The sequence below is a fragment of the Furipterus horrens genome, unplaced genomic scaffold, assembly GCF_987537825.1.
Source record: "Furipterus horrens unplaced genomic scaffold, mFurHor1.1.pri manual_scaffold_11, whole genome shotgun sequence".
NCBI classification, from domain to species: domain Eukaryota; kingdom Metazoa; phylum Chordata; class Mammalia; order Chiroptera; family Furipteridae; genus Furipterus; species Furipterus horrens.
This window is the reverse complement of record NW_028327181.1, coordinates 33,855,880-33,867,959: the sequence shown is the minus strand read 5'-3', so window position 1 is coordinate 33,867,959 and position 12,080 is coordinate 33,855,880. Positions and strand designations below refer to the sequence as shown.

Here is a 12,080-nt window from a genome sequence, read left to right as displayed (position 1 = left end):
ATGCAGGGTCCTTTTTGGTTTTTCAAATTATTTGTTCTAGGTCTGTGAAATATGTCATTGGTATTTTAATAAGGATTGCATTGAATCTGTAAATTACTTTGGTAGTATGGTAATTTTAATGATGTTGATTCTTCCCACCCATGAACACGGTATATGCTTCCATTTATTTGTATCTTCCTTAATTTCTTTCTTCAGTGTTACGTAGTTTTCCGAGCACAAGTCTTTTATCTCTTTGGTTAAATTTATTCCTAGGTATTTTATTTTTCTTGTTGTTATGGTAAATGGGTTTCTTTTTTCTTTTTTTTAGTTTCTATCTCTGATATTTTATTGTTGGTGTACAGGAATGCCTTAGATATTTATATTAACTTTGTACCCTGCTATTTTGCCAAATTTGCTTATTATGTCGAGTAGTTTTTAGTGGAGCCTATAGGGTTTTCTATGTATGCTATCATGTCATCTTCAAATAATGACAGTTTTACTTCCTCTTTTCCAATTTGGATGCCTTTCATTTCTCTTTCTTGTCTGATTGCTGTGGCTAGAACTTCCAACACTATGTTGAATAGGAGTGGAGAGAGCGGACATCCTTGTCTTGTTCCCGATGTCAGGGGGAATGCTTTCAGTTTTTGTCCATTGAGTATGATGTTAGCTTCAGGTTTCTCATATATAGCCTTAATTATGTTGAGGTATGTACTCCAAATTTTTCCAAAATGGGAGCAAGCAAACAACACTGCTACCTACTCTGCCGCCATCTTCTCCCTCCCTCTGTTTTTTTTTAAAGTATATTTTATTGATTATATTGTTACAATAGTTCTAATTTTTTCCCCTTTGCTCCCCTCTGCCCAGCATCCCCCTCCATCAGCAATCCCCCCCACCAAGACCATGCCCATGGGTCGTGCATACAAGTTCTTTGGCTTCACCCTTTTCTATATTATTCTTTTTTAATTAATTAATTTGTTATAACAATAAAAAATAACAATCCCCCCCTCTCATACCTAAAACCCTTATAATCTTATAAAGGACAATGGGTGAAGGTCTCGTGCTCCTCTAGCTGCTTCAAGCTAGGTATGGTCATCGTCCTACCTACCCTTGGGTCCATAAATCCCTAATAAGAATGGGAGTGTGGAGGGGAGGGTGGCCTTCCCACATGGGGAAGGATCTTGCAGACTCCAGGTCAGTTGACTGTCTCCAGACAATGGTGTGCTTGGTTTAACAGGCTGGCATCCTTGTTATATTCTGGGGGCAACAGATTTGGCAACAGGGTTAAAAGACATCATTCAATCCATAACCACTAGATGACAAAAGGCAGGTATTAATTTTTCATTGTCCTACATTAGGGAATAAAAAAGGGGGCTTCTTTGAAGGAAAGTGTGCAAGGCATGTCACACTTGCCCAAAACCCTTTTGCCCACTATACTTAGTTTGGGCTGAGGAAAATATTTTAGGTTTCCCCCCTCTCAGACCTCTGGGCTTTTTCTGTCCAAGCCATTAGACTAGAAAAGAAAAACCCACAGACCACCCCATGCTTCGCCAACCCAGCCACTTAGTTCAGCCAAACCATGGAGTCTCAGGAGACAGTGATGCAGATAGGATTAAGTGAGGCCTATACGTACAGACAATCACTCAGGTAATAAGATCATAGGCTTATGCCCTATAAAAACAGAACACACATGTTAATTTATGCAACATAGCTCACAAACCAGTCTCTAAATCTGGAAGACTGTCTTATTGGAAAGATATCCAGTTGCAGAGCATTTGACGTTCTTCTCGCCTGTAAATTAAGCATCTTTGATGATGCCACAGACCTGGTTTACCTTCAAAATGAAATGTTCTTTGCATGTTTTATTAATTATGCTGTTACAGTTGGCCCAAGTTCTTTTCCCTTTGCTCCGCTCTGCCCAGCATCCCTCTCCCTCCTCAGTCTCACCCCACTTTGTTCATGTCCATGGGTCATGCATATGAGTTCTTTGACTTTACCCTTTCCTATACTATTCTTAACATCCCCATCTATTCTTCACCCTCCTACTATGCTTCTTAATACCTGCACCATTTCCCTCCTTCTCCTCCCTTCCCCCTCCCAGCTGACACTCCCCACCCACTCCCCATACCTAAGATTCTGTTTCCACTCTGGTTATCTGCTTAGTTTTTGTGTTTTGTTTGTTTGTTTTTTTAGATTCTGTTGTTGATAGTTGTGATTTTGTTGTCATTTTAATGTTCATAGTTTTGATCTTCTTTTTCTTAAATAAGTTCCTTTATCATTTCATATAATAATGGCTTGGTGATGAGGTACTCCTTTAACTTTATCTTGTCTGGGAGGCACTTTGTCTGCCCTTCTGTTATGAATGATAGCTTTGCTGGATACAGTAATCTTGGGTGTGAGACCTTACTTTTCATCACTTTGAATATTTCCTGCCAGTCCTTTCTTGCCTGCAAAGTTTCTTTTGAAAAAATCCTCTGATAGTCTTATAGATACCCTTTGTAGGTAACTCTCTTCTCTCTTGCTACTTTTAAGATTCTCTCTTTATCCTTAATCTTTAGCATTTTAATTATGATGTGTCTTGGTGTGATCCTCCCTGGGTCTAGTTTGTTTGGGACTCTCTGTGCTTCCTGGACTTGTATGTCTATTTCCCTCCCCAAATTAGGGAAGTTTTCCTTCATTATTTTTTTACTTAATTTTTCAATTTCTTATTCTTCCTCTTCTCCTTCTGGCACCCCTATGATTTGGATGTTGACACATTTAAAGCTATCCCAGAGGTTTCTAAGCTTCTCCTCATTTTTTTCAGTTCTCGTTTCATCCTTCTGTGCTGGTTGATTGTTTATTTCTTCCTTATGTTCTAATTTTTTGATTTGAACCCTGGTTTTCTTTCCTTCACCACTCGCTTCATGTGGATTTTCCTTCATTTCTCTTAGTATAGCCTTTATTTCTTCCCTGTCCTGCTTAATATTTTCTGTCAAGTCTGTGAGCATTTTTATCACCAGTGCTTTAAACTATGTATCTGTAGGTTGGCTCTCTCCTCATTGCTTAGTTCTTCTGCTGGAACCTTGATCTGCACCCCCTATTGGGCTGTACTTCTCTGTCTCCTCATCTTGACAGTTTTCTGTGTTTGCTTCTGTGATTTAGGTAGAGCTGTCACACCTTTCAGCTGAATATTTCTTCTTTATTTCTTTGTTGAGCTTTTATCTAGTTTGATTTTCTGCATCTTCTGGATTTTTTTCAGTTTTGAAGCGGTTGTAATTTCCTTCTTAGTTGTGAGGGAGATACAGCATGTCTACCTATGCCTCCATCTTGGCAATAATTCTTAAAACAGATGTCTGATATTTTTTTTCCTTTAAATGTGGTAGAGACCAATTCAAAGTAGCTTATGCAAAAAAAAAAAACAAGGCAGTTAATGATTACAAAAACAAGTCACAAGTGTGGATGTGACTTTAGAGATGATTGGATCCAGGGGCCCCGATGCTGTCAAAATTCTTCCCTTCTTGCTCAGTCCTTTGTCTTTGTCTGTCTCTGTCTCTGATGAACCTTGTTGACACTGGCAGTCCTAGACTCACACTCTTACGGCATTAGAGCCACATAGGTGTGAGCATCCCTCTAACTCCACTTCAGGAACTCCTGGTGAGGAGCATAATTTGCCTCGCTCTGGTCATAGTTTCTCCTTTGTTTGTAAGGGATGCAACTGGAACTTGCCTGGTGTTGAGGAGAATGAAGTTCTCCTTGACCCTCTTAGCATTCTTGACTGGGACTGAAAATTAAACAGAGATAGAGTAACAGAAAAAAAGCATCCAAATTTATTTAATACAAGTTTTATGTGACACGGAACCCTTCATAGGGAAATTAAGACCCAAAGAAATGGTTAAACTTGAGTGTTGTATGCTAAGTCAAATGAAGAGTGGGCATTCATGAAATAACATGATAGGTCAGAATATGAAATGATTGTGGTGAACTGGGGAAACTTGCCAAGGCCTCTTTGTTCATGGTCTTCTCTGAGTACCTTTGTCTTTGGATATAAGGATGCTTCTTTCCTCCAGGTACATGGGGGTACCTCTCACATGAAGGTTTTATGACCTATTTCAGGTTAAAAGGGTCAGGGATAAAGTCAGGATGACTTTCCTGCTTCTACCATTTACTCAAACTCAGTCACCTTAAAATATTCAATATGCCAAGGTGACATATTTTGGGGTAGTGTGCTAGGTTGGCACTGTGTTGCAGTCAGGAAGTGCTATGTATACTGTCACTAGCTTTACAGTTGGAAATGGTTCCTCAAAAGAAGGGTGTGGTCTGGGAAGACAATAAATAGCCCCTTTTTGTGGATGAAACAGGCTTAGAGAGGTTAGGTATACAGCTAACCCAAGGCTACCCAATCAGCAAGAAGAGGAAGTATCCTTCTTGGTATCAAAATGCACTGCCTCCCAAACTGGCATGGGTTGCTGAGGCATACTGTGGAATTTTCTGCAAAGATCTCACTAAGGCACCTGACTTTTAATTTGGTTTTTAGCATCTTCAGAGGCCAAGGGAAGGACCTGGTGGCCACCTGATGTCTTGCAGACCCAGTGCTCAAGCTAATGTCAAAGGTCCCCCTTTCTCCATTTGTCTTCCCTCCCCCATCACAGTCCTTTCCCAAAATGAAGGCTAAGGTCTGAGCCACTATCAAATGCAAACACAAGTGATATGGCTTGTACCTCCTTTGAAAGTAGCTGTGGCATTGAGCATTTTTAAAATAGTAGTTAGTAGACTTGACCCCAAGAGGGAGAGCAAGCAAGTGAGCATGTTCATAAATCTCAGCTTCCTCCAGGGAGAATTTTAATTCATGAGTCCTTTTGACCTTAGAGGGACGTGGACATTGTGTTTTTCCAGTGAACTTGCAAGAAGAGTGATGCTCAATGCTAAATAAATGAGCAGCAAAATGGGACCACAAAAATTTTGAAGGGTCATTTTTCCTCTCCAGCTGTGTGGAGGGCAGAGACGCTTAGACACGTGCAAATTATGGCTCTTTCCTCTGCATGTGCCTGCACAGAGGAAAGGGTAGTTTTTCCTCTGAGGATGAACAAAGGAGTCTAGTGCCTGGCTTGGTTGCTCAGACTAAGGCAGGCATACAGATTGCCTGTCTCTGTTCCTTTGGGCCCCTTCCTTCTGTCCTGTTTTTCTGGTATCTGAACCTCAAGTAATCCCACTGGTAGTTGGGGGTCTGGTTAATAGGGAAGGGCTTGAAGATCAAGGGCTGTGAATATTTTAGTATTTTTGAGCCAATTTAGATTATTCAAATGAGTAACAAAGACAAGAAACAGTATGGCAAGTTTTTGTTTCAAAGCATTAGGAGACTATTGCCTTGAAGACTAATTACTAAAGTTAATAGTAATTACTAAATTACTATTTAGTAATAAGACTAATTACTAAACTTAATAGGTGTGTGAATTCTAAAGGATTATTTCAATTTATAATTTTTCTATTAACTAAGCTATTTAATTATGTGGGCTAGTGGAAGGAAACATAAGGAAAAGAGTCACCCTTTTATTTTTATCATTTTAAAGAACTTCTTCACTCCTATGAGCCTCCCTTGACCATGGCAGCAGAATTCATTCATTCACTAATGCGTGCATTCAACAAAGATTCAACCTACCCTGCCATGTGTTGGAGACACAGTGAGGATTATGATTTCATTATTGCACTCTAGGGGCCCAACATGGTGCTGTTGGCAAATCAAGGTAAAGCTCCTTGTTCCTGCACAGTAAGGGCAAGACTAAGAAACATTTATAAAGGCAGGGGAGCCATAGACCAGTGTTGTGGAAAGAGTGGGAGTCATGCATGTGAAGAACGACAGAAAGACTTCCAGCTGGAGGAAACATGATGTGAAAAGACCCTGGAAGCAAGACATCTGTGCCTGAGGGAGGTGTCGCTGTCATTGCTTATTGGCCCAATGCCACAAGGAGGAGGAGCTGAGAGTTAAGTTTCTCAGCTACTTCAAGACAATTCTTTAGCTCCTCCTTGACAGATCTTTCTTTTCCTCTAGCCCCCACCTAGTTCAACATGTGGGAAGATTTCCTATAGGATCTGAAATAGGGGATCCTCCCAAAATTGATAATTAACTGAAGAAAGTACAGAAGTATCTTCATTTGTTAAATTGATATCAGTAACACACAGCATTATGAGAGAACAGAACAAAAAACTGAAGCTTTGGGAAATTGAGTTCCATCCCCTTAGTTATTTTGTTTTTAGTTGCAGTTAGGGTACTAATTGGAAGTGCTATTTGATGCTTTTAAAACAAACTGGGGGGATATGGGGAACATCTGTAATAATGTCTACAACAATTAAAAAACTTAAAAAATGAAAAAACTATGTAAAAATAAGGAAATGGTTATAAATGACAAACCCACATAGTTCAGAGATCACTTATAAATGCAAAGGGATTTTTACTGTTCACAGTGGTTTTATATGAAATATGAAATTAAGCAAAGATTTTTTTTTCTGAATAGGTGTCAGAACATTAAAGACAACACTATTGGCATTGAAGAGAATGGTGTCTCTCTGACCTGTCGCTTTCACGTCACAGTCTTCAAGTTCATTGGGGATTATGATGAAGTTCATCTTCACTGTGCAGTGTCCCTCTGTGATTCAGAAAAATACTCCTGCAAAATAGTAAGTGAGAATGTGAAGAGTAAATGCTTAGTAGTATTTCTTGCTGCCCTTGCTTTTCCCACATGGGAACCACCAACGCCAAGGTCTGTCACTTTTGAGTTCTCTAGGTCTCACAGCACCTGGAAGTGGCTAAGCTGGCATCATCCTCAGGTGCCTAAAAGAGGCAGTGATCTTTGGTGGGACAATAAGAGAGAGAATATAGTGGTATGATGTTCACTCACTCCTCTCTCTCTGAAATGTCAGTCTGTCATTGGTGTTACTAGATTAGGGTTTCTCAAACCATGGCATTATTGACATTTTGGACTAAATCATTCTTTGTGCGGGCACTGCACTTTGTATTGTAGGACATTTAGCAGCTTCCCTGGACTCCGCTCACTAGATGCCAGTAGCACCACCCTCCACCGCCTCCTCCAGTTGCAACACCCCAAAAATATTTCCTGACATTGCCAGCTGTCTCCAGGGAAGCAAAAGCAGCCCATTTGAGAACTTTGCACTCGAGTCTGTAGCAGCCAGGTCACCTCAACCTGAAATGAACAGTGCCAAACTCCACTCCACTACAGAAAGCCAAACGCCTGGGCTCAGGGTGTTCTTTGTACAGGGATTGTCCTACAGCTCATCCAGAGGCTCTGGAGGGGCTGGTCGGATGAGGTGACATACCAATCCTCTCTTCCTTGCCAGGGGTCCATCTTCATCGCATATGGTTAATGTCACTAAGATCTCTAACTTTTAACATTCCAGCTTTCTACCTAACCCATGTTTGCAAAATAGAGATGTGAATGATAGTCAGAACTCCTTATACATGCTGCTGCATACATTATTGCCTGATGATTCTCAGAAAGGCAGCCTCCTTGAATTCAGTTCTAGTGTGGAGAAATATTTAATTCTCTTTGACATAAAGCCTAGAGTCCCAGTGGGCTCAGTGATCAAGAAGGCATTGGTTCTAATTTATCTGAACAGTGATAGAGCTGGACCACTGCCTCTTTGGAGGTGGAAACAATGTTACAAGAAAGATATCAGCTTAATTGTGTGAACTTTCCCCACTGGTGTTCTGTCTTTCAGAATTGCCCACAAAACTCCAGGATTGCCGCAGATTATACCAAAGAACCTAAAGAACAGATCATTTCAGTGGGACCTATTAGGAGAAAAAGTATGTATGTTTCCTAAACACACTATAAATTGTTAAAACAATGTGTTTGAAGGCTTGGGGAAACTCTTGCCTGTGTTCCACCTATAGTGTGAATTTGGTGAATGAGGAGGTTGATGATACTCATTTGAGAAGACTGCCCAGTTCCATATGATATCTTTTTCTTGACTATTAAAAACTCACAATCACAATGGGCTTTTCTTTTTTCTCCCCTCTCTTTAAAGCCTTGCCCTTAGGTATGAGTTAAAGAGTTGAACTTTCAGCAGTTAATTTGACTCACTGCTCTCTTTTAGGGCTGGACTGGTGCGAGGACAACGGAGGGTGTGAGCAGATTTGCACAAGCCGCATAGATGGGCCTCTGTGTAGCTGTGTAACAGGAACCCTGCAGGAGGATGGCAAGAGCTGCCGAGGTAGACACGCACCTCCCCTTTGGGCCCGGCAGCTGGGTCCCAGGAGTTCTTTACACTGACTGAGGCCCAGTCACTCAGCTGCTGACCTATGCACGTCCAGAAATTAAGAAGATTAGGAAAACTCCCAAGAAATTTTAGTACCGTTTTTGTGTGGTGTTTTTTTGTTTTGTTTGTTTGTTTTTTTAACTTTTGGATCCCTGCTCTTTTATCTAAAAGTTGCAGGTGATTTAAAAAAATTAAGTTATTTGACTACTTAAGGACCAAATATTGGCCTTAAATATGGCCACCAAGACTACTTGGGCTGCGGCTGGGGTTGCAATGTTTGACTCAACAAACAAGATTTCCTGCAATAGCTTGTGGTTTCCCTGGTGCCCACTGGGGTTAGCTAGCAGTAGTCTTCTGAAGGTCGAGCTAATTCTGCTTCTTTGCAGCCATTTGAATAAAAGGGGTTCTTGACAATGTATTTTACTTTATTTAGTTGAGAACTAAAAAAATATCTGATCTTTATCAAACATAGGACTTACTATGTTCCTTTCTGTTCACAGCCTCTAATTCTTCCATTGAACTTCAAGTTTGGACACTTCTGCTCATCATGACCCAGATTTCATTATGGCATTTTGTGTATAAATCATTCTTGACCTCATAATTAACTCAAGGTTGCTATATAAAGTACTGTATTTACTTGTTTCAATTCCCTGTAGGATAAAAGGTGTGTGCCCTAAGTCAAAACCTGTTTGAAAGTGACCAGAATCTCAACACGATGCCACCTGCCTCAAACGATCAGAGATCTGGAAGCGAGTGAAATTCCAAGCTCCTCTTTCAAAATACACAGCAGGGCTTCTAAAGCCAGTTGTGGAAAGCATATATCTTGCCTAAAAATTTCAAACAGTTGTCACTAGAAACTTTGATTCACATAAATAACCAGTAAAGGAAAAAATTCTGGTTAGAAAAGTCTGACTGGATATCTGATCAGAGAAACCTGTCAAACCAGTGCTGTTTCTGGATCATTGTTTTTACAAAGAGGGGGCCTGTGGAACAAGATTGAGAAGCAATGCCTGGGAGGTTTCACTCTCTCTAAGGAAGCTTTCTGAAGTTTGGAAGTGTCTGATCTATGATATGCGTGTGTTGTTCCCTTCTCTTTATGATGAACTCCTTCCCTACCCTCATGTCCTTCAACCTTGCCATGGCAAGGTTGCTTGGTCACTGGGTGTACTGTTTGCAGACCTTGGGAACCCCACCCCCAATCCCTCACAACCAATTCCTTCTCTACAAATCAACCAAGTAATTTTTAATGTGTTTTATGCTTAAATAAACTTTGTGTTCGAGTATTCTCATTACTTGGTGGCTGAAATCATTCATACTGTTGTTAAGTCTTGCACACTAAATAGCATGCTCTGATTTAAGAACGGAACTAGGGAGAAACAGCCACAATGGGGCCAGGTCCGCACTGGTGGTCAGAGACTTAATGAACTTTGTTACAGAACTGTTCATGGGTGCTTACATAGCATTTGCAGGGCATTAGGGTACCTGCATAGAAGAGAAACAGGCAGCACCTCATTTGTAAGTTACACATAAACACACATTTATTATAATTAACTGCCAAATGGAGGGCCTACTAAATATATCCCTGAAATGCCTCTTTTTTAAGTTTAACAACAAGGTAAAACCCACTTCAAGCTTATTTTGAAGTTGTTTTGGGTTTAAGCTGATGCCAATTTTGAATTTTCCTGAGAACTCTGTGGAAAGCTGAGCAGAAATCCTTAGTGTCCTTAACTATGGGTGTGGATACCATTCCTGTTGTCTGACATGTAAAGGCCACATCAAGCTGTCACTGGGCTGAAGCAGTGGGATGTAGACTGAGTCTGCACTAAGCTGCTTTGCTTTCCCAGCCCCGGGAATGTTAACAGTGTAGCTCGTCCTGGTCATACGTGCTATGTGGCTAAAAGGACAACTGGTATTGATGGAGAAAAACATGCATCGACTTTGACTTAGACATCTCACCCTCCTCTGGGAAAATGTGCCTTGAGATGGATTAAGGAATCATGCCATTTATTCTATGTGAGACATAGTACATCTTCACTGTGGTGGAAGTCGATATAAATATACATGTTGTTTTTTTCACATAGAAATTTCAGCTCCAGACTGTCCCCCCACTTCAAGATCAGAAGATTCAGGTGAGCTAGCACACCATACTCATTTACAGTTTAAGATTTAGGTTTTCAGACAGAATCTGAATTGAACACAATAATGTCTCATTTGTTTTTTTTACTTGATTTTCTTAGATGAATTTTAACTAAAATAAAAACAGGAAGTGTTTTATATAACACAAATTATATAAAATACTTATAAGTACTTAATAACTCATTTTTATTGATTTTCATATCAAAATCACTGGAAATTTCTATATTAAGACTATAGGTTTGAGGCGTGCAAAGACAGGGGCAAATGTCAACAATAAAAAGACTATAGATTTTTTTAAAAGCCTTTTAACTAAATCCTTTCTTGCCACACTTATTCTTGGCCTTTGGATTTCTCACTTGGCTGACATTGTTGTCTATCCTTGAGATAAGGTGGGTGGGGGTCCCATAACAGAAAACCCCAGAATCTCAGTGTTAAACAACAAAGTTTCAAAGAAGGAAAACTGGCTCATGCCAGGAAGCTCTGATCCTCATATTCACCCAGGGACGGTGGTTGAGTTATCTTTTTGTTTTCCTCCACAAAATTTATTGAACATCTTATCTTTTCCCAGTAAAACTTTAGTATTACCTTTATCTTATATCAAGTCTCAATATTTGTGCTTCTGTTTGTGAGCTCTTGCTTCTTTTCCATTGGTTTGTATTTGTTTCTGTGTCAGAACTACATTTTTAAATTGAAATAAAATTGACATGTAACATATTCATGTCAGGTGTACTACATAATGATTTGATATCTGTATATTTTGGGAAATAATCACAACACATTTAGTTAACGTTCGTTACCATGTAGTTACAACTTCTAAGGTCTACTCTCTTAGCAATTTTCAAATAGACAACACAGCATGATTAATTACAGTCACCGTGCTGGACACTATGTGTCCCCAGGACTCATTTGTTTTATAACTAGAAGTTTGTGCCTTTGACTACCTTTCCACTCATTTCACCCACTCCCAAAGCCCTGCCTCTGGCAACTGCCAATGTGTCCTCTGTATTTATGAGTTTTTCGCATGTAAGATCATAAAATATTTGTATTTCTCTGCCTGACTTATTTCATTTAGCATGTTGCCCTCAAGGTACACCCATGTTGTGGCAAACAGCAGGATTTTATTCCTTTCCTGGCTGAATAAAATTCCAGTGTGTGTGTGTGTCCAACATTTTTTATTTATCTCTTTATTTTATTTCCAATTAACAATTGACATTCAATATTATTTTATACTAGTTTTAGGTGTACAGTATAGGAGTTAGACATTTACATAATTTGCAGACTGATCCCCTGATAAGCCTAGTACTCATCTGACACCATTACAGTTATTCTATTATTATTGACTATATTCCCCCTGCTGTACTTTAAATCACTCTATTTTGTAACTACCAATTTGGGCTTCTTAATTTTTTCACCCTTTTCATTCAGCCCTTGAATACCCTCCCATACAGCAATGATCATTTTGTACTTGTGTCTATGAGTTTCTTTCTGTTTTTTTTTGTTGTTGTTGTTTTGTTGTTCATTTGTTCTATTCTTTAGATTCCACATGTGAAACCACATGGTATTTATCTGTCTCTGTCTGATGTATTTTACTTACCATTACACCCTCTTGGTGCATCCATGTTGTCCCAAATAGTAAGGTTTCATTCTTGTCATGGCCAAGTAATATTCCATTGTGTGTGAGTGTGTGTGTGTGTGTGTGTGTGTGTGTGCATGTGTGG

General features: G+C 39.7%; 1 protein-coding gene across 1 annotated transcript in view; it reads left to right on the top strand.

Annotated features, from left to right (window-relative positions):
* Window positions 1–8,960, top strand: part of TECTA (tectorin alpha) — a 122,352-nt gene extending 113,392 nt beyond the window's left edge. Inside the window, exons 20-23 of the mRNA XM_090291907.1 lie at window positions 6,465–6,627; window positions 7,687–7,774; window positions 8,065–8,181; window positions 8,727–8,960. Of these exons, the coding sequence (XP_090148033.1) occupies window positions 6,465–6,627; window positions 7,687–7,774; window positions 8,065–8,181; window positions 8,727–8,827 (469 nt within the window). The 3' untranslated portion in view covers window positions 8,828–8,960. The remainder of the gene's footprint in view (window positions 1–6,464; window positions 6,628–7,686; window positions 7,775–8,064; window positions 8,182–8,726) is intronic.
* The last annotated feature ends 3,120 nt before the right edge of the window (window positions 8,961–12,080 follow it).